General features: G+C 36.0%; 1 protein-coding gene across 29 annotated transcripts in view; it reads left to right on the top strand.

The window, feature by feature from the left end:
* PIGN (phosphatidylinositol glycan anchor biosynthesis class N) overlaps positions 1 to 26,496 on the top strand; it is a 141,861-nt gene that overhangs the window by 19,034 nt on the left and 96,331 nt on the right. For 14 of the 29 annotated variants that reach the window (XM_009434093.5, XM_016933827.3, XM_016933824.4 and 11 more), the window contains exons 2-10: positions 5,876 to 5,952; positions 6,813 to 7,103; positions 10,420 to 10,541; positions 10,999 to 11,097; positions 13,575 to 13,681; positions 19,896 to 20,020; positions 21,133 to 21,263; positions 22,209 to 22,325; positions 24,869 to 24,909. In XM_009434093.5, coding sequence (XP_009432368.3) covers positions 6,883 to 7,103; positions 10,420 to 10,541; positions 10,999 to 11,097; positions 13,575 to 13,681; positions 19,896 to 20,020; positions 21,133 to 21,263; positions 22,209 to 22,325; positions 24,869 to 24,909 — 963 coding nt within the window. In that variant the 5' untranslated portion in view covers positions 5,876 to 5,952; positions 6,813 to 6,882. Of the gene's footprint in view, positions 1 to 4,544; positions 4,671 to 5,875; positions 5,953 to 6,812; positions 7,104 to 10,419; positions 10,542 to 10,998; positions 11,098 to 13,574; positions 13,682 to 19,895; positions 20,021 to 21,132; positions 21,264 to 22,208; positions 22,326 to 24,868; positions 24,910 to 26,496 lie in introns of all 29 variants that reach the window. The other 15 variants (XM_024350915.3, XM_054672086.2, XM_063795800.1 and 12 more) reach the window with 2 other exon arrangements.

Here is a 26,496-nt window from a genome sequence, read left to right as displayed (position 1 = left end):
ATTGAACTTCATCAGAATTTTTTTTTTTTGAGACAGAGTTTCACTTTTGTTGCCCAGGCTAGAGTGCAATGGCGCAATCTTGGCTCACCACAACCTCTGCTTCTGGGGTTCAAGCAATTCTCCTGCCTCAGCGTCCCAAGTGGTTGGGATTACAGACATGCGCCACCACGCCTAGCTAATTTTGTATTTTTAGTAGAGATAGGGTTTCTCCATTTTTGGTCAGGCTGGTCTCAAACTCCTGACCTCAGGTGATCCACCAGCCTCGGCCTCCCAAAGTGCTGGGATTACAAGCGTGAGCCTCCGCACCTGGCTGAACTTAATCAGAATTTAAAAGTACTGTTTTTTTATACATACCATTAAAAAAATGAGAAGGGATAAAAAGATGAGACTAAAAAATATCCATTAAACATGTGAAAAGTTGCTCATCATCATTGATCATCAGGAAAATGTAAATTTCATAATATATTATCTACAATAAGTTATCACTACACTTCTATTGTGTGTGTGTGTATATATATATATATGGAGAGAGAGAGAGAGAGAGAGTGTTACGGAGACATATAACTTTGTTTTTTTTTTGTTTTTTTTTTTGAGACGGAGTTTCACTCTGTCGCTCAGGCTGGAGTGCAGTGGTGCGATCTTGGCTCACTGCAGCCTCTGCCTCGCAGGTTCAAGCGATTCTCCTGCCTCAGCCTCCCGAGTAGCTGAGACCACAGGTGTGCACCACCACACCTGGCTAATTTTTGTATTTTTAGTAGAGATGGGGTTTCACCAGGTTGGCTAGGCTGGTTTTGAACTCCTGACCTCAAGAGATCTGCCCACCTTGGCCTCCCAAAGTGCTGGGATTACAGGCATGAGCCACCATGCCTGGCCAACTTTGAATACACACACACACACACACACACACACACACACATATATCTCTATATATCTCTATCTATATATATGTGTGTGTATATATATATAGAGAGATTTTATATATATACATAGAGAGAGAGAGAGAGAGAGAGCGCTCCTGCTCTCTGTCAATAGACAAGGCATACGGGAGAGAACAAGGTGTCAATCTGTGTTCTTAAGGAGCTTACATTCTAGTGGAAGAGATACAATAAATAAATATTTATTTTATTTTTTATTTTACTTTAGGTTCTGGGATACATGTGCAGAGTGCACAGGTTTGTTACATAGGTATACATGTGCCATGGTGGTTTACTGCACCTATCAACCTGTCATCTAGGTTTTAAAACCCGCATGCATTAGGTATTTGCCCTAATGCTCTCCCTTCTTTTGTCCTCCACCCCTGCTACAGGCCCTGGTGTTTGTTGTTCCCTTCTCTGTGTCCATGTGTTCTCATTGTTTAACTCTCACGAGTGAGAACATGTGGTATTTGTTTTTGTGTTCCTGTGTTAGTTTGCTGACAATGATGGCTTCTGGTTTCATCTATGTCCCTGCAAAGGACATGATCTCATTCTTTTTTATGGCTGCATAATATTCCATGGTGTATATATGCCACATTTTCTTTATCCAGTCTATCATTAATGGGCATTTGGGTTGGTTCAAGTCTTTGCTGTTGTAAATAGTGCTGCAATAAACATATGTCTGCATGTGTCTTTATATAGAATGATTTATAATCCTTTGGGTATATACCCAGTAATGGGATTGCTGGGTCAAATGGTATTTCTTGTTCTAGATCCTTGAGGAATTGCCACACTGTCTTCCACAATAGTTGAACTAATTTACACTCCCACCAACAGTGTAAAAACATTCCTATTTCTCCACAGCCTCGCCACTAAATAAATATTAACAATAGCTACAGAATGTATGTTTGTTTGGATCAAGGAAGATGGAGGAGGGGCCTACTTCAGAGTGATCAGAAGAACCTTTAGTTGGTGACGTTTGAGAAGGGGCATGAAAGATGAGAAGAAGCCTGCTGCAGGGTAGAGCCAACCAGAGCGCAATAATAGTTTGCCTGCAACCAATACGTTTCTCTGGCTGCTAGACTTTCAGTGCTAAAAGCAAGAAGGTCCTGCACAAACTCAGAGTAGCCCAGCTCCTCCACTTGTGCTCTCCATTCCATCCCCTCTTGCTATCCTGAGAATTTAACTCCAGCTTTCTGCTGCATCATTCATATCCTTCTATATTCTAAATTATTCCTCAGCACACAAATCTTCTAGTCTCTAATAGCTTAGGAAAACCCTTTGCTGACCCTACATCAATTTTTATTTTTCTTCTTTTCTTCAAAGTTAATATTCTCCCAAAGAGTTGCGCTCATTCCACTCTCACTCCCTCACCTCCCATTTACTTTTCAAACAACCACTTTAATGGGACTCAGCTCACACAACTGTTTAAACTTCTCAATAAAGTTAACAAGAACTCCAAGCTCCTAGATTACTCATTACTGTCCTTACTCCAGCCTTTAAGCAGATCTGACAGTTAACCACACCCTTCACACTTGAATCACTGTTCTTTTAATTTCAAGGGCCCCTCATCTGGTTTTCCTTCTACTTCACTGGCTAATTTTTTTCTGTCTCTAGTAGTGGCTCTCTCTAGGTCATTCTTGTAGTTAAGATATCCTCTCTTGAGTTTCACAGCAACTGTCTGCCTTATTATGGCATCTCAAGCTTAAATTTAATGTATCAAAAAGAAAATGCTCAATACTTTCTCCCTCAGCTTTACGTCCCCCCATATCCTGTAAGGAAATCTTTTCCTTCTCTAAGTTAAAGACCATTCACATGCTCAAACCAGAAATCTGGAAGTCATTTTTTACCTCTTTACCCATATCCTTTTATTGAAGCCCCAGGTCTTAGTTTGTTTTGTGTTGCTATAACAGAATACCTGAAACTGGGTAATATATAAAGAAAAGAGGTTTATTTAGTTCACAGTTCTACAGGCTAGGAAGTTAAAGGACACGGACCTGGCTTCTGGTGAGGGCTTCTGTGCTTTGTTATAACATGGCAGAGAAGAACAAAGGGGATGTGAGCATGTGTGAAGAGGGACCGAACAGGAGGAGGAACCTCACTTTACAACAACCCATTCGTGAGAAGGGAAGTTAATCCATTCCCAGAGAGCTAATTTCTCTGCTCCAGAGTGAGAACTCAGTGCTGTGAGAATAGCACCAAGCCATTCATGTGGGATCCAACCATGTGACCTAAACACCTCTCACTAGGCTCCACCTCCCATCACAGCCACAATGGGGTCAAATTTCAACATGCCTTTTGGTGGGGAAAAGCACAAACCATAGCAACCTTCCTTATCTCCCTCCAAAGTATAACTCGATCATCAACTTCCTTCTGTTAACTTCCACTGCACTAATTTATACTAATCAACAATAATCTCTTTCTTGGCCTATTTTACATACTAACTAGCTTTCTAATAGTCTCCTTGATTCATTTCTTTACCCACTGCAATCTGCTCTCTACATTCAGCCAGTGTAATTAACATATGTATTAACATATACATAATAATGATTATGTGTGATAATAATCAACATAATGTATGTATTACTGTGTGATATGGTTTGGCTCTGCGTCCCCACCCAAATCCCATCTCGAATTGTAATCCCCATGTGTTGAGGGAGGGACCTGGTGGGAGGTGATTGAATCATGGGGTGGATTTCCCCCTTGCTGTTCTCCTGATAGTGAGTGGGTTCTCGTGAGATCTGGGTGTTTGAAAGTCTGTGGCACTTCCCACTTTGCTCACTCTCTCTTTTGCTCTGCCATGGTAAGACGTGCTTGCTTCTCCTTTGTCTTCTGCCATGATTGTGAGTTTCCTGAGGCCTCGCAGTCATGCTTCCTGTTAAGCCTGTGGAACTGTGAAACCACTTTTCTTCATAAATTGCCCAGTTTCAGATGGTTCTTCGTAGCAATGTGAAAATGGACTAATACATTATGTTATATATTATAGTATGAAATATGTGTAAAAATATGTCTGCAGCAGAGACAGTGATATTTACCAAATATTTCCTCAGTTTTCCATATTTTCCAGCTTCTTGTAATTAAGTGGATCTACATGACTGCCTTTGGTCAATACCCAATGTTTATTTTAAAACAAAACTGATTGTGTACCCATGTTCATAGTATCACTCACAGTCACCAAAAGGTGCAGGCAACTCAAATGTCTATGAATAAATGACTGGATAACCAAAACATGGTATATACATGCAATGGTCTGATTTCAGTCTTAAAAAGGAAGGAAATTCTGATATGCTACAACATGGATGAAACTTGAGGACATTATGCTAAGTAAAATAAGCTAATCAAAAAAGAACAAATACTGTATAATTTCACTTGTATGAAGTAGCAAGAATAGTTATACTCATGGAAATAGAAAGTAGAACAGTGGTTCCCCAGGGTTAGGGCAGGGGCAAATGGAGAGTTGTTTAATGGGTATATATAGAGTTGCAGTTTTGTAAGATGAAAAGTTCTGGAGATTGGTTGTACAACACTGTGAATATATTTAACACTACAGAACTCTGCGCTTTAAAATGTCTAAAATGGTAAATGTTATGTGAATTTTTTAACAATTTTTTAAAATGTTTTATGTTCTAGAAACAGTATTATGTCTCAGTCCTGGGCAAAGTGAGATGAGCTGTAGCCTTTGGAGACCTATAATTTTGAACATAGATGTTCTTTAAAAGCTAAATCTTTTTGAACAGATGATGATAAACCTGGAAGGTAAATTTAGATATAGATACTTTTGCATTTCTTCTTCGTATTCTCTCAGGGTATTTTAAGTAGTTGACCCAACAAAATGCTCTTGAAACAAAATTGAAAACAAAAAATACCATGTGCCACAAAGGTAACTAATCTAGGTTTCTTCGGGGACCAGAACACCATGCAAATATGAGCTTTGAAAATAACGTAATAAAGGTTATCTCCAACAGGAAAATACAACTGGGTCAGGTTTATTATTAGGTGTACCATAGTCCTTTTTGCGTTGGGACCTCTGTGTTGTCTCTAGAGTAGAAAAGGTCTAATGTCTAAAAGAACTCTACTATAATAATCAAAACAAAAGAGCAAGTCATGAAGAACTGTAAGTAGGAAATCAGTACACACCCTTACTGGCTAGCAGGCAAGCAAATAAAAATGAATATAAGTTTAAAGTACTGTAATATGACTGATGCACTAAAAAGATTACTGTCAATTTTCAGAACTTTCAGATTTGGGTAAACAGTTATTTACATGTTTCTAATGGAATCTTAAATTGGTTTGGTAATTTGAAGAATTTTTCACAATATTTGAATCTTTAATTCTACATTGAGAATTATATTTAAGAAAATAACACAAATATATTCAGAATTATTTTACATTCACATTGATAATTTAGCATTTAATGTTCATTAGGTTGTTTAGTAAAAAAATATAAAATTTACTTTTTAAAAAAATTAAGGACAGTGATTATTATTCTAAACTGCCTCAGAAAATGGAAAGTTGATTTGTAGTAGCACAGAAGAGGGGAGGGAATATGCTATATGACACATAAAGATTCTCTTTGTCAGTTAGCTATGAGATGCAAAATAGCATCTACTCACTAAGGAACTTTTGTACTTTGTAGAATATCTTTGATATTTAGTTGACCCTTGGTTCTCAGAAAATAAGTGGCTTGTAATTTGACCTTTTGCTCTATCATGTTTTCTTTTTTATAATCTGCTTGACTTTGATGAGTGTTTTTCCAATGTTTCATTTGTTTTTGCAAGGTTATTTTGCCATCCTTTCCTTCCATGATGTGATTCTTCAGGCCAAGAAGAAAAAGATGTGTCTGTAGTTAAAATTACCTCATCCTTGGTGTTTTTCAGCCTAGGATCACTATATGTAGCTAATGCCGTTACATTACAACTAAGACAAGTTCCAATACTTTTTTTTTTCTCCTCGATCTGCAGAGATTCACCAACAATAGCAAATTACAGACTGGCTTGGAAAGCACTCCCATGTTCCGTTTGATCTTGGCAGTTTAATGGTATCTTCTTTTACAGTTTTATTTAAATGTTTCATATTGCTTCGTTTTTCTTCCTTAAGTATTTGTAAGTTCATCAGCTCTGTGATGAACTTACAGAGAACTCGATATTCTTTATAGTACCCCAGCACCCAGTTATGCATGTGATGTGTGCACAAAACATTTTTATTGAGTGGATAAAACATAACCTTTTTGATTGATTCAGGGAACTAAAATAAAATGTTTCTTTAATAAGTACAAATTTTCTGAAGCACAGATGAAATTTAACTTCATATGATTCTGCCAAATGTGATAGAATACATGTTTCCTGCTCAATGTGGTAATAGTCAAGAGAGCCAGAATACCAAAGTAACAAGAAAAAAAATCACAAATATTTGAATAATTTAAATCAATTCAGCAACATCTAAATAATTATAACTGATTTAAATAATTAAAAATCCATTATTGGCAATGATTGTCATATGTACAACCAAGAGTTGCATGACTTATATTTTCTTTTTGTAGGATTCGACTTGGCTGAACGCTAACTCTTTTTAGGACTGATTTAATTATTTATTTGTTCTTTGGTCCTGTGCTAATTTTTATGAGCTTATTATGCAGTTAAATTCATTATAGTTTATTTGTCCCAATTACTTGTTATACTTGAACTTTTTCTTTTTGCTTAGATGTACTTTATTACATATTTGATTTCAGTATTATGTCACATTATTAAATAGTGCTTATTGTTACCACCACAAATGAAAGTAGTGAGTTATATAATAATTAAAAATACATGTTTCATCTACTTGTGATCATCAAAATATGTGAAAATACATATGAATGTATTAAGATTTACCCCAATTTAATTTTGTTCTCTCTTTCAGCTGTTCTTGAAGACTAATTAGTTACACTGGATATGCTGCTGTTCTTGAAGTCTAATTAGTTACACTGGATATGCTGCTGTTCTTTACTTTGGGATTGCTTATACATTTTGTGTTCTTCGCCTCCATCTTTGACATTTATTTTACATCTCCTTTGGTTCATGGAATGACTCCTCAGTTTACACCATTGCCTCCTCCAGCGAGAAGATTAGTGTTGTTTGTTGCTGATGGCCTTCGAGCAGATGCACTTTACGAATTAGATGAAAATGGAACCTCTAGAGCACCGTTTATTAGGTAAGCATGTAAACTGATACAGAGACATCTCTTAAAATGTTATTCTGAGTTAAGTAAACTGCAAAATATCTTACTATTTATCACGCACTGGGCACAGGGGTGATGATGAGACAGAGAATAGGGCACTTGTACATTTGCCTTTGTCTTATGGGTCAGCACTAGATGCCACTTTATTTCCTCCTAGGTGTTATTTCTGGTATTGTTGAAGCTGATAACCGGTGAATTGAAATGGATAGGCTTAGCTGCTTAAGCTAAATTGTCCTAATTTCCCAAACCTGGCTCAAGACTCACTATATTATTTTTTTCTTAAAAAATAAGTCTGCTGGCTGGGCACAGTGGCTCACGCCTGTAATCCCAGCACTTTGGGAGGCTGAGGCGCAGGGATCACCTGAGGTCGGGAGTTTGAGACCAGCCTGACCAACATGGAGAAAACCCGTTTCTACTAAAAATACAAAAAATTAGCTGGGGGTGGTGGCACATGCCTGTAATCCTAGCTACCTGGGAGGCTGAGGCAGGAGAACCTGCGAGGCGGAGGTTGCAGTGAGCCGAGATGGTGCCATTGCACTCCAGCTTGGGCAACAAGAGCAAAACTCCGTCTCAAAAAAACAAACAAACAAAAAAAATCTGCTAATTTTACAAAATAAAGACAAGCATAAATATTAATGAATTACTAATTTCAATGATGTTTAAGTACAAAATATAGACTTCAAATTAAAACACAACCTTCTGTAAAAGAATATAGAGCCCTTTCACTTCTATATCACTGTTTAACATAACTTTGGCTTCTGTTAAGTTGCTTTAAAAAGAAATATTTAATTTCTTGGACTTACAAAGGGCCTACAAACAATTGCTCTTTTTCTGATTAGTGGCAACTCCTGAAAGGCCTTGTAATGCTGTTGTGGAGAGATTAAAATAGAATTCAAGAGGAAATTTCTCTAAAATGTTGTGTCTTCCCCCATCTCCATCTGTCATCATTACCTCCTATCATTTTACTCTGTTTTCTTTTTCTTTTTCTTTTTTTTGAGACGGAGTCTCGCTCTGTCACCCAGGCTGGAGTGCAGTGGCGCGATCTCAGCTCACTGCCAGCTCAGCCTCCCAGGTTCACGCCATTCTCCTGCCTCAGCCTCCCGAGTAGCTGGGACTACGGGTGCCCGCCACCACACCCGGCTAATTTTTTGTATTTTTAGTAGAGACGGGGTTTCACCATGTTAGCCAGGATGGTCTTGATCTCCTGACCTCATGATCCACCCGCCTTAGCCTCCCAAAGTGCTGGGATTACAGGCGTGAGCCACCATGCCTGGCCTGTTTTATTTTTCTTTATAGTACTTACCATCATGAAAGTTCCATGAGACTGGGGACTTATCCACCACTTTATCTCCAGTTCCTATAACATAATGGGCAATTAACAAATATTTGTTGACAGCTAGAAGAATGGATGAACTCTAATGCTGTGTTGAATTTTCAGAACTAAATTTACGATAGCTCAAAGAGGTGCATAACATATTGAAGGATAAAAATAAAGAAAAGAGAGACTCAAGTCAATAGACAAACATTGTGGGAAAATAAGATCAAACCAAGGTTAAGTACAGTACACAAAAATCTGTAACAAATTTCTAGAAATAATTAAAGTATTTGGGTGAATTTCTTAGTTGCCAAAGGAAAGAGAGAAATATACTTCATTTCAAAATTAAGAGGATAAACATATACTGGTAAAATAAAGTCAAGCTTTTCTGGTGGCACTTGTTTCTCCTTTGGATCTTACTAACGGAAGCTCTGTGGGCTCAAACAGTTGATGTTTTGTGTTGTGTGCCATTGTATATTTACAATGTCAGGAATCTTCTAGCTTCTTCTAAGCCTGTTTTTGAAAGGTTTTATGTTGTTGTTATTTGTTTTGAGAGGGAGTCTCACTCTGTCGCCCAGGCTGGAGTGCAATGGTGCAATCTTGGCTCACTGCAACATCTGCCTCCCAGGTTCAAGCGATTCTCCTGCCTCAGCCTCCTGAGTAGCTGGGATTACAGGCACGTGCCACCACGCCCGGCTAATTTTTGTACCGTTGGTAGAGACGGGGTTTCACCATGTTGACCAGGCTGGTTTCGAACTCCTGACCTCCACCTGCCTCAGCTTCCCAAAGTGCTGTGAGCCACCGCATCTGGCCCAAAATTTGTTTTATAAAAACGTGATCTAAACTAATGTTTTTAAATACAGTATCTAAACTAATGCTTTTAAATAGAGTATCCACATTTCTTTATACCTCCCCTTTCTGTTTAAGTCCAGTTTTCATTATATAACTCAAGAAGTTAAAGAATATTTCTCGTTAATATTTGGTCCAGTGGTTTTGAAACTGTTTACTTATTGTGAATGTATTTCACCAAAACTGCTTTTATTATTAGGCAAGTCAATAGTAAAAGAACTGACACCAGTAGTTATAAATATTTTTCTTTAGAATGTATTGAGAGGCAGATATTTATCTTGAAAAATGTTATTGTTGAGTTTACTATTTTATAACTTATTGCTCTGCTGGCCTTTCACCTGTAATAGCACCACTTGTAGTTTTGCTTTCTTCCCCAAATTTTGCAAATCACTGTGGATACAACTTAAATAATGTTGACATCTTTTAGCAAAATAATCTTTTTGCCTGTTTTAATCTCAAATTTGGGGATATAATTTAACTCCTAATTAGGAGTGTAGCCATTTTCCCTCCCCTTAGTTTTTTAAGAATTTTTCAACTAAACAAATTTGAAAGGATTATTTGATGAACATCTGTATACCCTTTACCTAGTATGACAATTTTAACCTTTTTTCATAATTGTGTTCACCCTCTCCTGGCCCCTCTGCCACCTGCACCACAGGGGTGCCCATGTATGTCCATCTAGTTATAATTATTTTTTCCTTAACAATTCGAAAGCAAGAAACTTTACCCCAAACACTTCAGCCTATATCTCTTAAATAACCACAATACTATTATCACACCTAATGCAATTTAACATTGATATAATAATATATGTTTTATCTCTGGATAACAAACCATCTCTGTTTTGTGGCTTAAAACAACAATCATGTATTTTGTTTCATGATTCTGTGCAGTGGTTGAATGGTTCTTTGTTTGGTCTTACATCAGCAAATTCATGCTGCTGCATTCAGCTGGTAGATGCTAGGAATGGGCTCACCTGGAATTTGAAAAATTCCTTTCCTTCTTAAGTTTTGACTTAAGTTTTTTGCTTTTGATTCCTTCTGTAATAATCTTATGTTTCTAAAGCTTTATATGAGAGTATCTAATCATAGTCTATGTTAACTATTTGTCTTTAATATCTTTTAGGAATATCATAATGCATGAAGGCAGCTGGGGCATATCTCATACACGTGTGCCAACAGAATCTCGGCCAGGTCATGTAGCTCTGATAGCTGGGTTTTATGAAGATGTCAGTGCAGTTGCCAAAGGTATTGTCTATTTGGACAATCTTATGAAATGAAAAATTTGTCAAGTAAATATTAGTCCTTTACCACTTAATCATGTCACAAAGTGAAGGTATGTTTTGAGATACTTTGGACAAATGTTTTAGCATGCTTTGCTGACATGAACACCCACTGGTACTGACTCCAGAATTGAAGCTTTAGTATTTCATTATCCTGTGTTATTGAAAGAATTTGGGTTGGATGGAAGCATAATTTTCCTAGATATTACTCTTAAAAGTTCAAAAATAATTTTATATTTCATTAAGAAGTAAATTATCTATTGTTAGTTTTTTAAAATAGTGGTATAATATGCATAATATAAAATCTATTAGTTTTGCATTTGTTCACTGACTAATGTAATTGTTATTATTTGAAGAATAGTTCTTTAGGGTCTTATTGTACCATGTGTATATAACTATTACTGCTTGCTTGCTTTCTGAAGGATGGAAGGAAAATCCTGTAGAGTTTGATTCTCTTTTTAATGAAAGTAAATACACATGGAGCTGGGGAAGCCCAGATATCCTGCCTATGTTTGCCAAAGGTAAGAGTCACTGATTATGTTTCCTCAGATAGTAAATAGGGAGTAAGTCAATATGGTAGTTTTCTATTTTTATGTATGTAATGTATGTGTTGATTTTTACACATAATTTTACATTTTTAACATTTCTGAAATAGGGATGTTTAATTACAGTATTTTTTTTTCCTTCTTAGTTATACTTGAGATATTGGCACATCATACAGTTAGATAGTATTTTGGATTCAATTAAGTGGTATATAGCACTATCACTTAACAGCTGTATAATCTTGAGCAATTTATATAACCTCTCTGAGCTTCAATTTCCTTTTCGTAAAATGTGATAATATTAGTTTCTGTCTCATAGATTTATTTTTATAATTAAATTATGTAATTCATGTGAAATATTTAGCATAGCACTTTTCACATAACTTGATTATAAATGATGATGTTGAGGTGTGGTTCATTATACTTTGGTAAATCATTTTAAAAGTTAGTAGCTATTCATATAAAGATTTAAACATTGGCTGGGCACAGTGGCTCACACCTGTAATCTCAGCATTTTGGGAGGCTGAGGCAGGTGGATCACTTGAGCTCAGGAGTTGGAGACCAGTCTGGGCAACAAGGTGAGACCCACGTCTCTACAACAAACAAAAAATTAGCTGAGTGTGGTGGCATGTGCCTGTAGTCCCAACTACTCAGGTGGCTGAGGTGGGAAGAGTGCTTGAGAGCCTGGGATGTTGAGGCTGCAGTGAGCCATGATTATGCCACTGCACTCCAGCCTGGGCAACAGAGCAACACCCTATCTCAAAAAAAAGATTTAAGTGTTAAAATGTATAGTTATAATTCCTATTTTAATACATCGAAGATGCCATATATTCTGGCATTTGATATATATGGCATTTAACATATAATTTATTTAAATTGATATTTAATATACTGAATGTAGCATTTAGATTTATTGTTTATATGCATGATTCTGCAAATATTGGGACATCTCTTAATTAGAAAATTCATTTATATTATTTTCTAAAATCAGTTGGATGAATTTCATGTCATTAAATGCTTTTAAGTGGGAGCAGAATGATTGATCATTTCGCTTATCAGAAAGGATTTGTAACATACTTAGTCATGAGTGTAATTAAAATAATGGGAACTATTGAAGATTATTATGTGTCCAGGAAGCAAAATATATATTGAGAATTTTACAGATGATAGTCATAGAACATTATTATACTGGGCGGACCAAAAAGCCCCAAACTGTTTGCCACTTATATATTGCCTTCTTTGGAAAGCAGTTTAGTTTTTTTGGGAGCTGGTGGTGGTAAGGGTGGATTAAGTTGCTATGGCTTATCAAACTAACATTCCTATTTCTGGCTACAATGGATGGGAGAGGACAAATAATTGAATTAGAGATAGTCTAATGTTCCATATCTTGTAGTAAACAGCAAACCCAGTCAGACGTTTTTATTTGGGATGTGGGAAGAGGAATGGCTGAGCTGTGGAATAGGGTCATTAGAGCTGAACTGGTGCTATAAAGATTGTATTACTTTATTATATCTCTCTCTTTTTGTTTTTGTTTTTTTGAGACGGAGTTTTGCCCTTGTTGCCCAGGCTGGAGTGCAGTGGCACGATCTCAGCTCACTGCCACCTCCGCCTCCTTGGTTCAAGCAATTCTTCTGCCTCAGCCCCCTGAGTAGCTGGGATTACAAGCGCATACCACCACACCCAGCTATTTTTTTTCTCTTTTTAGTAGAGACGGGGTTTCATCATGTTGGCCAGGGGGGTCTCGATCTCCCGACTTCCGGTGATCCACCTGCCTCGGCCTCCCAAAATACAGGGATTATAGGTGTGAGCCACCACACTGGCCATATCTCTTTCTTATTACCTGCAAGAGCCTATCAAACTCAGAAATTCACTAAACTGTTTAGATTCTTAATACACTCTTGCAAATGTATGAGATTGTCATATCTGTTGACCCCTTCAAACTCTTTGGCAATAAGCAATATTTATTCTCTTAGAAGTTGAGAAAAATACGCATAGTTTATGAATAACAGAAGTGAAATATCTGAATTTTCTTCTTATGTTAAGAAGGTTTGTACACCACACATCATCTATTTTAGATTGTAGCATTCTAAGGGGCACACATGTTTTGAATAGTTTAATCCTTAAAGGGAGACAAATATTGTGCTTATTTTTGTTATATTGCTTATTAGAGTTGTGATTTTGGTGTGTTAATTAACATATAATGAATCTGCGAAATTAAAATATGTTATTTTTGAGGACAAAAAGCAATAGAATACATTAAAGTATGTAGCATGGTCCATAGCACATAACATAAATAAATGTTAATTATTCCTCCCATTTTTCTCTTCCCCATCATAATGAACAATGGTTTGTGAAAATTCTGGTTACTCACAAAAATCTGTGAATGACTAGCTCATATTTTATGATAGTTTAAAAGATTTTGTAAAAAGATTATTTTTTCCAAATTTTCTTTTCAGGTGCTAGTGGAGACCACGTTTATACATATAGTTATGATGCTAAAAGAGAGGATTTTGGTGCTCAAGATGCAACAAAACTGGATACGTGGGTTTTTGATAATGTTAAGGTTTGTGCTATTGAGTGGTTAATATACAAAAAGCATATTTTTACCTGAAGTATTGGAGACTGTATCCCACGTTTTTTCTGTTTTCATGAGCTTTGAAAGTTCTATGTTGTAGCACACTGTTCTGAATTCTAAGATTTAATTCTAAAAAATTACACATTCTAAATAAACAAGAGAAGTTTTAAACTCCTTTGTTTCTATTAGTAAAATGAGCCCTAGATTAGGATTTAGGAAACCTGTTTTTCGTTTCTAGTTTGTGATTCATCCTGGGTAAATTTTGATCTTTCATTGACCGTGGAATCAGACTCTTGTAGTAATGGACCATATGAGATGTAGGAAAGCCTTTGGGAAAATGCTGTTCAAATGTAATACATTTATAATAACAAAGTGGATGATTTTTTAAAAAAATACTTTAAAGAAAAATTAGATAAGCAGATTATATAGGCAAAAACAAATTAGCAAATTGATCATAATAAAAATCTATGGTTCCTTTAAGTACTAGTTTTTTGAACATTTTATAATGACAATTATCATAGTTTCATGAGGAATACGATATAATTTATATTCTCAAAAAGTGTGTGAAAATCTCAATTGTGGACATTGGCTCTCTTCTTTTACCAGTGCATCATTCCTCATCTCCAAATAACAACTCATAATTCATCCATTATAAGAAGCTTTGATTGATACTTCTTTTTTCTAGTAATGTCTTTTGAACTGACTTTGTGGACTTCTCCATGATATAGCCATTTTTGTTTGTTTGTAAATGTACTCCTTAGTATATATCTGCCTTTTTCTTTGTATTTGCTTAGCAGAAATTAAGTGCTCTAAAATTCATTGCTAAACCCTATTTTTTTCCAAGGGTCTTTTCCCTTGAAATTTTCTTTTTACTTTTAATATATACTTTTGTCAACAGGGAAAACTTTCAACTTAAATAAAATCTCTGTAAGAAAATGATTAGCAAATTATTTTGCCAATCATCACTTCTTAACTTAATGTACTAATATTAATATCTGCATGAAAGCCTTTGGCTTCTAATTTCATATGTGTAGCTAAAATCCCTCCAAAATCATGGAATTGATTCCTTGTGAATGTACATACATAGCTGGTAGCTGGCCTGATTTTCATGTCTTTCTTCCTTTCTTTATTTCAACACTACTAGTCTTGACACGGTAGTGAACAGAAAAAAAGATTTGCACATGACTTCATAAAATATGGTAGATATATATTAACCAAGTTATAATGAAAATATGAAGTCATCAGCATTGGTAAGTGATGTGAAGGAAAAATACAGACCAAGAATATATCTTCAGAAAATTCTAATCTGTGCTGGGTAGTTAGGGGAAGGCTAAGAGGTTTGAGATAATCTCTGAACAGGTACAGGAGACAAAGAAATGGATAGGGATGGATTGGTATGGAAAGGTATTGCAGGCCAACAGCATTATGTAAATCTTGGTCAAGAGCCAGCATAATGGATTTGAGGAAGTGAGAAAGAAGGGAGGTTAGTGTGGCAGGAGGACTGCCTGGGAGCCAGGTCTCAGAAGAGGCTAGAGAGTGAGGTTAAGGGTTTTACTCGAACTTCATGTCCTGGCTAGAGACTCATGTTTAATTCAAGCCAAACAGTTTCCAGATCCACGCAGTTTTCTACTCACCTGTTTTTTTGTAACTGTGGCAAAAAAAAAAAAAAAAAAAATATATATATATGCAAAATACAGAATTTACTATCTTAAGCATTTTAAGTGTTTGCAGACAGTCCCCAGCTTAACAATGGTTTAACTTACGATTCTTTTGACTTTCCACCAGTGCAAAAGCAATACATATTTAGTATAAACCGGACATTGAGTATCCATACAACCATTTTGTTTTTTACTTTCAGTATAGTATTCAAAAATTACATGAGATAGTAATTATTATCTCACTTATTTCACATTATCAACACTTTATTAAAAAATAGGCTTTATGTTAGATGATTTTGCCCAACTGTAGACTAATGTAAATGTTCTGAGCATGTTGAAGGTAGTGTAAACCAAAAATAAAATTCTAAGCACCTCTCCCCCAACCCCCCAACTATCTCAATGGACTTTCTCAGCCAGGGCGCTTTTAAAATGTAACCTGAGAGACTGATTCAGGCCATAAGGGGAAGTGGGTGTTGGACATGCCTCATTATACCTCTCTGGCATTAACGTCAACACAGACCTTAAAGTCTAATAAGAAACATGTACCCTAAAACTTAAAGTATAATAATAATAAAATTAAAAAAAAAAGAAACATTTTACAACCTATTCTCTCTGAAGCCTACTATCTGAAGGTTTCCTCTGCAAATAAGAACTTTGGATTCCACAATCTCTTATCTTAACCCAGACATTCCTTTCTTTTGATCCCAAGTCTTTAGAGAAACTCAACCAATTGCCAACCGGAAAATTTTTAAATTTCCCCCCAATCCCCACTTTGAGTTGTCCTGCCTTTCTGGACCAAACCAATGTATTCCTTAAATATATTTGGTTGAAGTCTCATGTCTCCCCAAAATGTATAAAACCAGGCTGCACCCCGACCACCTTGAGCACATATTCTCAAGATCTCTTGAGCACTGTGTCATGGGCCATGGCCACTCATATTTGGCTCAGAATAAATCTCTTCAAATATTTTATAGAGTGTGACTCTTCGTTGACAGTAGGCCAGGCTAAGCTATGATGTTTGGTAGGTTAGGTATGTTACTGGCACAAGGTATCTGAATTACCGGCAACAAATCTGTAAGGATCTGCAGCAACCTCAATTCTTACCTCCCCAGAAGAAAAACTTCGACTGGGGGTCATAAGGCAGAAGAAGAGACCAAGGCAGCAATGGAAGTTTATTTACAAAAACTTTAGAACGGGAAAGAAAGGAAAGTATGCCTAGAAGAGTCCCAAGTGAGCAGCGAGGTCAAGTGCAGTGTTTAATCTTGATCCTAGGACTTTATAGGCTGGCCGCTTTCCATGATTCTTCCCTTAGGGTGGGGCGCCCGCATGCACAGTGCCCTCCTTAATCTTGGGAGGTGAGCATGCATAGTGTATTTAGAAAGTTGTACACATACCTATCCGAGGCTTTCTTTCCTTTTCTGGTGGAGTGCCCCCTGACAGGCATACTATGCCATTTGGTCTATTAATGCACATGCCTGAGAAGTTGCATCTCTCTGGTGCTTGCATTCAGTTAACACTTTAGTGCAGCAAGTGTGGACCATCAGGAAATGGCCTCTCCCTGGTGCCAGCTGCCAATCTACCACTTTTAGAGAGGCAGTGTGATAATTGCTGAATCATCACCCGACATTCCTAGTGGTCGGGGAAGACCCCTCCCTTGCCCCACTCATGCCTGTCTAACTACCTGTAACAGGTATATTACATGCATTTTTGACCTACAATAGTTTCAATTTAGGATGGGTTTATTGGGATATAACCCCATTGCAAGCGAGGAGCATCTGTAATTTAGTAGCGTTAAGTATGTTCATGTTGTTTTGCAGCTAATAATCTCTAGAATATTTCATCTTGCAAAACAAACTCTGTACCCATTAAACAATAACTCCGGCCAGGCGCTTTGGCTCACACCTGTAATCCCAGCACTTTGGGAGGCCGAGGTGGGTGGATCACGTTCTCAAGAGATTGAGACCATCCTGGCCAACATGGTGAAACCCTGTCTCTACTAAAAATACAAAAATTAGCCGGGCGTGGTGGCACGTGCCTGTAGTCCCAGCTACTCAGGAGGCTGAGAGGCAGGAGAATCGCTTGAACCCGGGAGGTGGAGGTTGCAGTGAGCCGAGATTGCGCCATTGCACTCCAGCCTGGCGACAGAGTGAGACTCCGTCTCAAAAACAAACAAACAAACAAAAAAAATAACTCTTCATTTCCCCCTCCCCCAACCCCTGGCAACCACCATTCTACTTTCTATTTCTATGCATTTGACTACTCTAGGCACCTTATATCATAACTGGAATCATACAGTCTATGTCTTTTTGTGATTGGCTTATTTCACTTAGTATAATGGCCTCAAAGGTTCGCCTGGGTTGAATCTATTTACTTTAAAAAACTCAGTTCATGCATCTTCTTCTCTATTAGGTCTTCTGTGACTTCTCTTTGCTTTGCCCTATTTCCAGTTCGACTTAGATAACCCTCCTCTATATTCCCTTAATACTTTATTGTGCTATACTATAACTGTTCATACATTGACATATTCCCCTTCAATATACGTCTTGTTGGCACAGATACTGACTTTTTCACACTGTTAACTTTAAACCCTATCAGAGGCTGGGCGCGGTGGCTCACGCCTGTAATCCCAGCACTTTGGGAGGCCGAGGTGGGTGAATCACTTGAGGCCAGGAGTTTGAGACCAGCCTAGCCAACATGGTGATATCCTCTCTCTACTAAAAATACAAAAAAATTAGCCGAGCATGGTGGTGCATGTCTGAAATCCCAGCTACTTGGGAGGCTGAGGCAAGAGAATCGCTTGAACCCAGGAGATAGAGGTTGCAGTGAGCCAAGATTGTGCTGCTGCACTCCAGCCTGGGCGATAGAGACTGTCTCAACAACAACAACAACAACAACAAACTCTTATCAGGGAATTGTTTGGCACATGAATAAGTATATTAACTTAGATTAGATCATACCTGTGTAATATGGAAAAAAATAACTTAAAAGTTTACTTCTATCTTAGTAAAGATAATCCTGGCAGTAGGCAGCTGAGCATTGATGCAGTCCAGGATGCTATAGTGGTTCTACAGTATCACTGACACTTAGTCTCCTAAAGTTTTCCTCTAACTTCAGGGCATGAGTTTTATCTTCAAAGTTATGTCATGACCCAAGATAATCCTGGAGTTCCCGCCCTTATGTTAGTGTTATAGGTCAAAAATATGAAGAATAAAAAAGGACCTTCTTTCCTACTGAATTATATTTATTTCAAAAAGCCTTAGATCCACATAGCTTTATGACTGAAATGTTTGACTTAAATCTCATTGGCCAAAACCACAAAGGCACATCTAGCTGCAAGAAAGGATAGGATAGGCACATCTAGCTGCCAGAAAGGATTACATAGCTGAATATATTGTACCAGCCATAGAACAAATTATAGATGTAATTCAAGTCATTTGCTCAGTTTTTTTGTTTTCAGCTCTCAATTATGTGTTTAACTTTTAATTCTTTTCTCTTAAAGAGCTTATTGTTTTTATCTAGATTTAAATTTTCTTAGGGGTTAAGTAGAATGTATATGAAAGTTAGGGGGCAATTTTATACTTTTGAGAAGGATGATAGGTTATATATTGTATTAATTTATTTCTATTCTTGAATAGTTTCTCTAATTGCACCATTTGTGTTTTTTAACATAGTAGTGAAGAATTATTTGAAAAAAATACTTAAATACTTCAGACTTTTGTTGAAAAGTTAAACATATCTTGTTAAAAGTTAACATCTTCTACAGTTAAAGGCATTTATGTGAACAGCAAAGATGTATCTTGGATAGACTGTTAACTTATTTAAAATAATTTAAAAGTAGTCTTCATAGTTTTGCACCCATGTTCATGCATATGTGAATACAGGGTGAATCATTTCCCTTAGAAGGGTTTATGAATCTAGTTTATCATTATTTAATTAGCATAATAATCTTCAAATTTTATTTTAATTAATTATTCCCAGCCTCACCCTGCCAAGTAGTATTTTATTAATTGGTTGCTTTTCTGTTACATGATTTGAAGAACACATTCTAGCTGGGGCAAAGGAAGTAATTAGGAGGCTATTTGCAATGTTCTACATTAGAGATTACGGTTGGACTAGGTTGATAGTACACAGGACAATGAAAAGTGGTCCAGTTCTGAAATATTTAAAAAAATAAATTATTCTTAAACTGGTAACAGTATTACTATATTATTTTTGACTCTTGCCAAAATATGTCTTCAATCTGCTGTATTTTATTAAGTTAGATGTGGGATTAACAACATTATGAGATCTCTATGAAATTATGATCCCCTTTCTAACACCTTTTTTTGGCCTTATTATAACAGAGAAAACAGCTAACTCATTATTTGAACATAGATGTCTGAACTGATAGCAAAGACGTTGTGTTGGTAGGTCTTGAGCACAGATTTAAACAACGTGAGATAATTTAATTTTGTACTTATGCATAAATTTAAATGTTTTCATCAGTATTATTTTTAAAATAAAACAAATGAACTAAATATTTTTAACTCATTTGTTATATGTAGGACTTCTTTCATCATGCCAGAAACAACCAGTCTTTGTTTTCTAAAATAAATGAAGAGAAAATAGTTTTTTTCTTACATTTATTAGGAATAGATACAAACGGACATGCTCATCGACCATCCTCGAGGTAATTTAATGTTGTGTTTAATTGTAGTTTTTAGGGCAACAGCTATTCTATTGAACTTTTTATTATAAAGTTTTCTTTGGAATTATAACAACAGAGCTAATATTTTAAACAACTACTGTAATGTTTATTAAGTTCACAATTATATGAGATTTCCGATATAGTGGTTTAAATCATATGTGCTGTATCCAGATGGCACATTAATATAAGTAAAATATATCCTGTACATATTACATAATCTTCATTTACTGAAGCAGAGAAAAAAATTATCTAGAATATCTATATATTTTAGAAATATTTTCAGTGAATCTTGAAAATATAAAGCATTTTATGGTATTAACTTTTATATCACCAAAAGATGTAATTATTTATTCCTTGTGTATTCCCTTTAATTAGTATTATATCTAGCAAATAAATTGTATACATTTTTGTATACATAATTCAGTAACACTCCTTATATATAACAGCAAGTATTTTTCTCACTTTTGAAGACCATAAGTAAAAGGAAGATACCATGTTATACTCTTATTTCTTATTTTGCATTTGGTTTAAATTAGCCTAACAGTGGCTGTAAAGCCTATTGGGTTAGCTGCCAGTAATGAATACCTCACAATCCCCTTCTTAAACGTGATGCACTGTTGTAATTGATGGAATATTCATATCGAATGAACCTTGTTCAGTTGTGTGGCAGTCTTAAATATAATGTGTTCAAAACATGATATTATATTTTATATCAAAAGCACTTTAGGGAATGAAAATATTCTATACTTGAAATGATACTTTTAATGTGGCCAAACAGTTTAGTTTATGTAGTAAGAGTGAGAGACATGAACGTCATCTATCTCATTTAGGACCTAAAAAGGGTTTATTAAAATATATTTGTTAATCATTCCCCTCCTTTTAAGCCATCTTTGAAAACTATTTCAGGTTATTTAGCTTCATTAACAGGAGAAAAAAATTATTTTAACAATCTAGAGTACTCTGATTTTAAAATATTAAAGATGAAATCTAAAAGCATTTCAGAAGTTACTGATTTTGAATGTAATGAATCCACGTTGAATAAATTTGATTTCTCCAAATTAATTTAATTTGTTCCTCTGTTTCTTTACAAATAGAGACTACAAGGACAATATTAAAAAAGTTGATGATGGAGTTAAAGAAATCGTGTCTATGTTTAACCATTTCTATGGAAATGATGGGAAAACAACATTTATCTTTACCTCTGACCATGGAATGACAGACTGGGGTTAGTGTGTCTTTAATTGATATGTACCTTACAATTAAAGTAGTGATAAATGTAGCTGGTAAATATTTTATGATGTTGAGAGGATTAGATGTCTTGCTGTATACAAAATGTCTAGCACATAATTCTGTGCTTAAAATGTTAGCCTAAAAAACAACTGATCTTATAAAAAAATATTTTCTCTAACTAAAAAACGAATATATTCTCATTTACAAATGACAAACTAGAGAAAAGTGGAGAAGAAAATAAAAAGTAACTATTATTTATCTACAGAGAATTAACTGTATATGATGGCAAAGGGAGTGATGTTAAGATGGTATTACTGAGGGACCGAGGGCTGCTGAAATTCTGTCCTGGATAAGCCTGTGCGCCCTGTGAGGTTCCCAAGGCAAATGCAATGTGTGCACAGAGAACAAAATAAAGCAAAGATGAGATTTGTCCCCAGATCACAATATGGATTTCTAGTGATTTGAGTTCCACTTTATAAAGGACTTCTTTTGGCTCTACCTGCCAGAGTGGCCTGGAAGAAAAGGACCCAGAGACCTTGCCATCTTCTCCAGAAAGACTTAGTCTCTACTGCTTGCCCCAAGCTTGGGTGGTTACTGCCCAAGGGAGCTCTCTGTTCTTTCTGTCTGCAGTGCTGCTCTGGCAGCAGCAACATTTCTTCCATGTCTTATTGTTATTATTTCTATTCTTTCAACCATAGTTACTCAGCAGGCAGTCTGGTTTTCTGTTTTACTTTTTGCCTGTTTGTTGTTGTTTCTCTAACTTGCTTTATAGGAATATTGTCAAACTAATTGCCATAAAAGGTTGTAACCATTTGGTAATGTAGTCACTAGAATTAACTATATATGGATCAACTCTTTAAAACAAACTATTTAAAAAAATATTTAGTTGTAAGTTAGTTCTTCTATATTTGTCTTATTATTCTTTATATCTTATTTGTAGGTTCCCATGGGGCTGGTCATCCTTCAGAAACTTTAACTCCTTTAGTCACTTGGGGAGCTGGAATCAAGTATCCCCAAAGAGTATCAGCTCAGCAATTTGATGATGCATTTTTGAAAGGTACAAGCATTTCTTTACTGTGTTTATAAATACAACCTCTTAAAATAAGAACAAAGTTTAAATTTTTAAGAAATCACTCTTCAAATTTTAGTTGTAAATCCCTCATTTTGACATTTGTGCCATTACTATTTCTATACAAACACTACAAGGGGTTGTTGGTTTCTCTCTTCTCACAGAGCCATTTGTTGAACCCTTCCCAGCACACCACTGCTAATAACTAGACTTTCTGAATGTCTAAACTGATAAACTGAACTTTGGATGTTCTTTTATTAATTTATTAATTTGAATGTGAGGTAGAGTAAATAAAAATTAAAAAAGAGGAAATTTAAGGTTTCATAGAGGTAAATAATCAGTTTTTGAGATTTTTCAACCCAAACAAAGTACATGCTGTCAGTTATAAAATCACACTACCTACAAGATATTTCTATTAGATAAAAAGCAAGAGGTAGTACTGAGCTATTTCAACCCCAGGCCCTAATGAAGACAGAAGAGCACAGTGAATAATGCACTCAACAGCATGTCTTCAGTAAGTAATGGTGCATTTTTCAGAGGGCGATTTCTTATATATTTGTAAGTGCTAATGGAGAGCATCATGCCACATCACAGGTCCACAGGGGAGACATTGACAAAAGGCCAGAACAGTGTAACCAGTACACTGTCATGATTATTTCCAGATTTATTTAAGCATGAAAGAAAAAGAAGCTAGTGGACTCTTTTTTTCATCTACTACATATCTTTGAGATAGAACTTAACATTCTAGTAGGAGAATTAAAGCAACTATAAACAAAACTTACACATTATGATAATTTTATGAAGAAAATTAGGGTGATATGATAAAAGAGGAGGTAGGACCGGGCTCCTTTCTCCACCCTGCCCCTGCCGCCAGTTTCCTTAGAGACAGGTTCTTGCTGTGTCTCTAAAGGAATGGAATGGGCTGGAATGTAGTAGCTGTTCACAGGTTCACAGGCCAATCGTAGCTCACTACAGCCTGGAACTCCTGGGTTCAAGCAATCTTCCTGCCCCAGCCTCCCAAGTCGCTGGAACCACAGGTGTGTACCATGCCTGACTCAGTCTGCCACATTTTTATTAAGATATTTGGCAAAGGAGGCAAAATGCATTGGTTTTAAATGTATAGCTTTATGAATTTTACCTGCATATATATACCATGTAGTCTCCATCCAGATTCACCATACATTTGTACCCTAGAAGTTTCCCTTATGGAGCAGGATACATTTTATAGAGTGGGCTAATAGAACATCTTTTCACAGTTAGGATAAGACGGAGCCATTCATATGAAGGTTAGGGCAGGAGTGTTCCAGGCAGAGGGAATAGCAAATGAAGAGGCTAAAAATAGAAAGAGCGTAGCTTGTTTGAGGAACAGAATTGGAAGGCTGATGTGGCTGAGCACTGTCAGCTGGGAGCAGAGTACAATGAGTTGAGAGTTGGAGAGGTAAACAAGAGGTAGATCATTTGAGGCACCAAATCCTGGGTAAGGAGAGCATGAAGTATGTTCCGAGTGCAGTGCTCTATCATTAAAGCCTGTTAGAGCATTGCCAACATTCCAGTTTGCCACAGGAGCTACCTTTCTGACTGCTCTGTGGTAAATGGATTAGATTGGATCAAAATAGAAAGTAGGGTAAATAGTATGTTTGTATTTATGAGATTTAACTTTATTTTGGCATTTGATTTCATATTGAATTGACGTTTTAGAATCACATGATTTCAAGAATCATCAGAAATGTATTTTTTCTCATATGAATATTAAATATCATACATTTTAGAGAAAAGGAATGGGCATTTTTTCATCAACTGATTAGTGTGAATTTTTGGTAGAGTCAGAAACGTATTTTTAAACTTTAATTAGCTTATTGAATGAAATTTTATTATACAAATATCTTATAACTCTTTTGGCAGTGTATCCTAAAGCCATTATATCAAGACGGTCTCTCATAATCACTTGTTTAGATTTCCGTTTAATGCAATTTCTGAATTTATGTGTAGAAAAATGGAAGAATGAGCCTATCTTTGAAGACAATTTTAATAATAACTCAATATACTATGTTAACATTTGTGATTAGTGACTACAGGAACATCACAACTACAGTTTTAGGTGTTTTGGGAGGAACTGCCATCACAGAGAAAAAGAGAAGCTTGAATTAATTAACTTCCTATCAGTTGCCTTAATAACTCTCTAGAACAGGATTGTAATGAGTTGTCAATGCTGACAGTTGTTACCATTGTGCTTTTTCACTTCCATCTTTCCTTCCTCAGCCTCTGATGTTTTGAAACAATTATCTCCCAGTAAACATTTAAGAAGCTTAATAAATCATCACAGGAAACACCAAATATTTACTTTTTGTTTTTTTAAAATTCTTTAAAAAAATACACCTTTGCCTTTAAGCATGATTTTTATTCATACTTGGCTTAAAATAGACATTTCTAACACCTATGTTTTCCATAAGTATTGGCCACTCCTAAAAATCAAATGATTTATTCTTTTTTAAATCTTAACATCAGATCTTGTGTCTGATTGTATCTTTCAGAGTGGAGATTGGAGAACTGGAAGAGGCTAGATGTCAATCAGGTATCCATTTCGATTTTATTACATTCAAATTTAATTTTATCTTCTATAAGAAGGTTAGACAAAAACTATGAAAAAGAGATAATATTAATATTGACAAAGTCTTTTTCAAAACATTTCAGTTACTAAGGGGAATTCTTTTAGTGCAAATATTTTAGCCCAGCTAATCTCTCTTGTGGCAAAACAAACAAAACTTGAAGTGAAAATAAAAGACTTCTTCCAAATAACATTGGATAATTATTTGTTATGTAAATTGAAATTTGCATGCCTCTTAAATTTCTGTGATTGCTTTTCATGGTTGTATTGCTTAATTTAAGCACAGATCTATTAAAATTCCTGTTATGGGTTTGTTTCCTATAGTATGTCAGTTACCTTTTCTTTTTGTTAACACATATTTTACCTTTACTTCTAACCAGCAACCTTACAAATGCAATGGGAAAAAAAATGATGAGATTATAAATTACTCAGCTAGAAACCTTCTGTTAGAGGAAAATGTATAGCCAATCTGATAAAGTTAGATCAGTAGCATTGTCTGTAAACATGAAGCACACAATTTTCATTGTTAAAAACATGCTACCTTAATAGCCATCTTCACTATTTGTAGAAGGTATAGCATCATTGGGATATGGCTTCCAAAGTGGCAGGAGTATCTTGCCTTCCAGGTCACCACACACGCTGAGATTACTTACTGTGGTGGACAAACCAAGGTCTAGGGTCTCATTTTCAGGCCTGTGGTTGTAGAAACTTGTTTCTTCCCAGCAAAATAAGAATAGTCTTCTCCTGGGATAGATGCATACTACCCAAGTAAATGAACATGAACATATAAAGTCAGAATAGCAATTTATTAATTTGCCATTAAAAATCATTGTCAAAAAGACGGGAATGACTTGAAGATCACAAAACAAGAACATCCCTTATTCATAGCCAGACCAGATCATAATCAGCAATTGAACATAGATTCAGTTATTGCTCTCTGAATTGTCAGTCTGTTGGCGAACACTCCTGCTTCAAATCTCCATCAAATGAGAATCTCTTTTTCTATTCATTCCTTCTACTAACACTGTGATGTGTCTGTGGTGTGTTTCAACTTTGTGCTAAGTCTAAGTATTTAGTGGCGAGTTAAGGCAGACATAATCCCTGTCCTGGGAAATTTATACCTTAGGGGTAAGAACAGATACTCATCAGTCTGTTGTACAAATACATGTAAACTTGTAGCTGTGGTAAGTACTGCAAAAGAGATTTGTGCAGCTGTGAGACTGTAGAGTGGATGTATATGATAGACTGTAGTCAGCAAAGCCTTCCTGAGAAGTTGAGGATTGAGCTGAGATTGATGAATAAGCAGGAATTAGCAGGCCAAGGCAGTAGGAGGAGGGCTTTTCAGGCAGAGGAAATGTGTACACTAAGTTCTGGTGAGAGGGTACATGGTGTATTAAAGGGTCTTGAAGAAAGCTGTTATATAGCAATAGAAACCATGGGGTGGTCTGAGGCAGAAGAAGGGAGGCATAGCCCCTTCAGGGTCTCATGGGCCTTGTGAACTTAATTCTGAAAGTTCAAAGAATCCTTGAAGAGTTTGAAGCCTAGAGAGTGACA

Source organism: Pan troglodytes, chromosome 17, assembly GCF_028858775.2.
Source record: "Pan troglodytes isolate AG18354 chromosome 17, NHGRI_mPanTro3-v2.0_pri, whole genome shotgun sequence".
Lineage (NCBI taxonomy): Eukaryota > Metazoa > Chordata > Mammalia > Primates > Hominidae > Pan > Pan troglodytes.
This window is presented reverse-complemented; position numbering and strand designations above follow the sequence as displayed.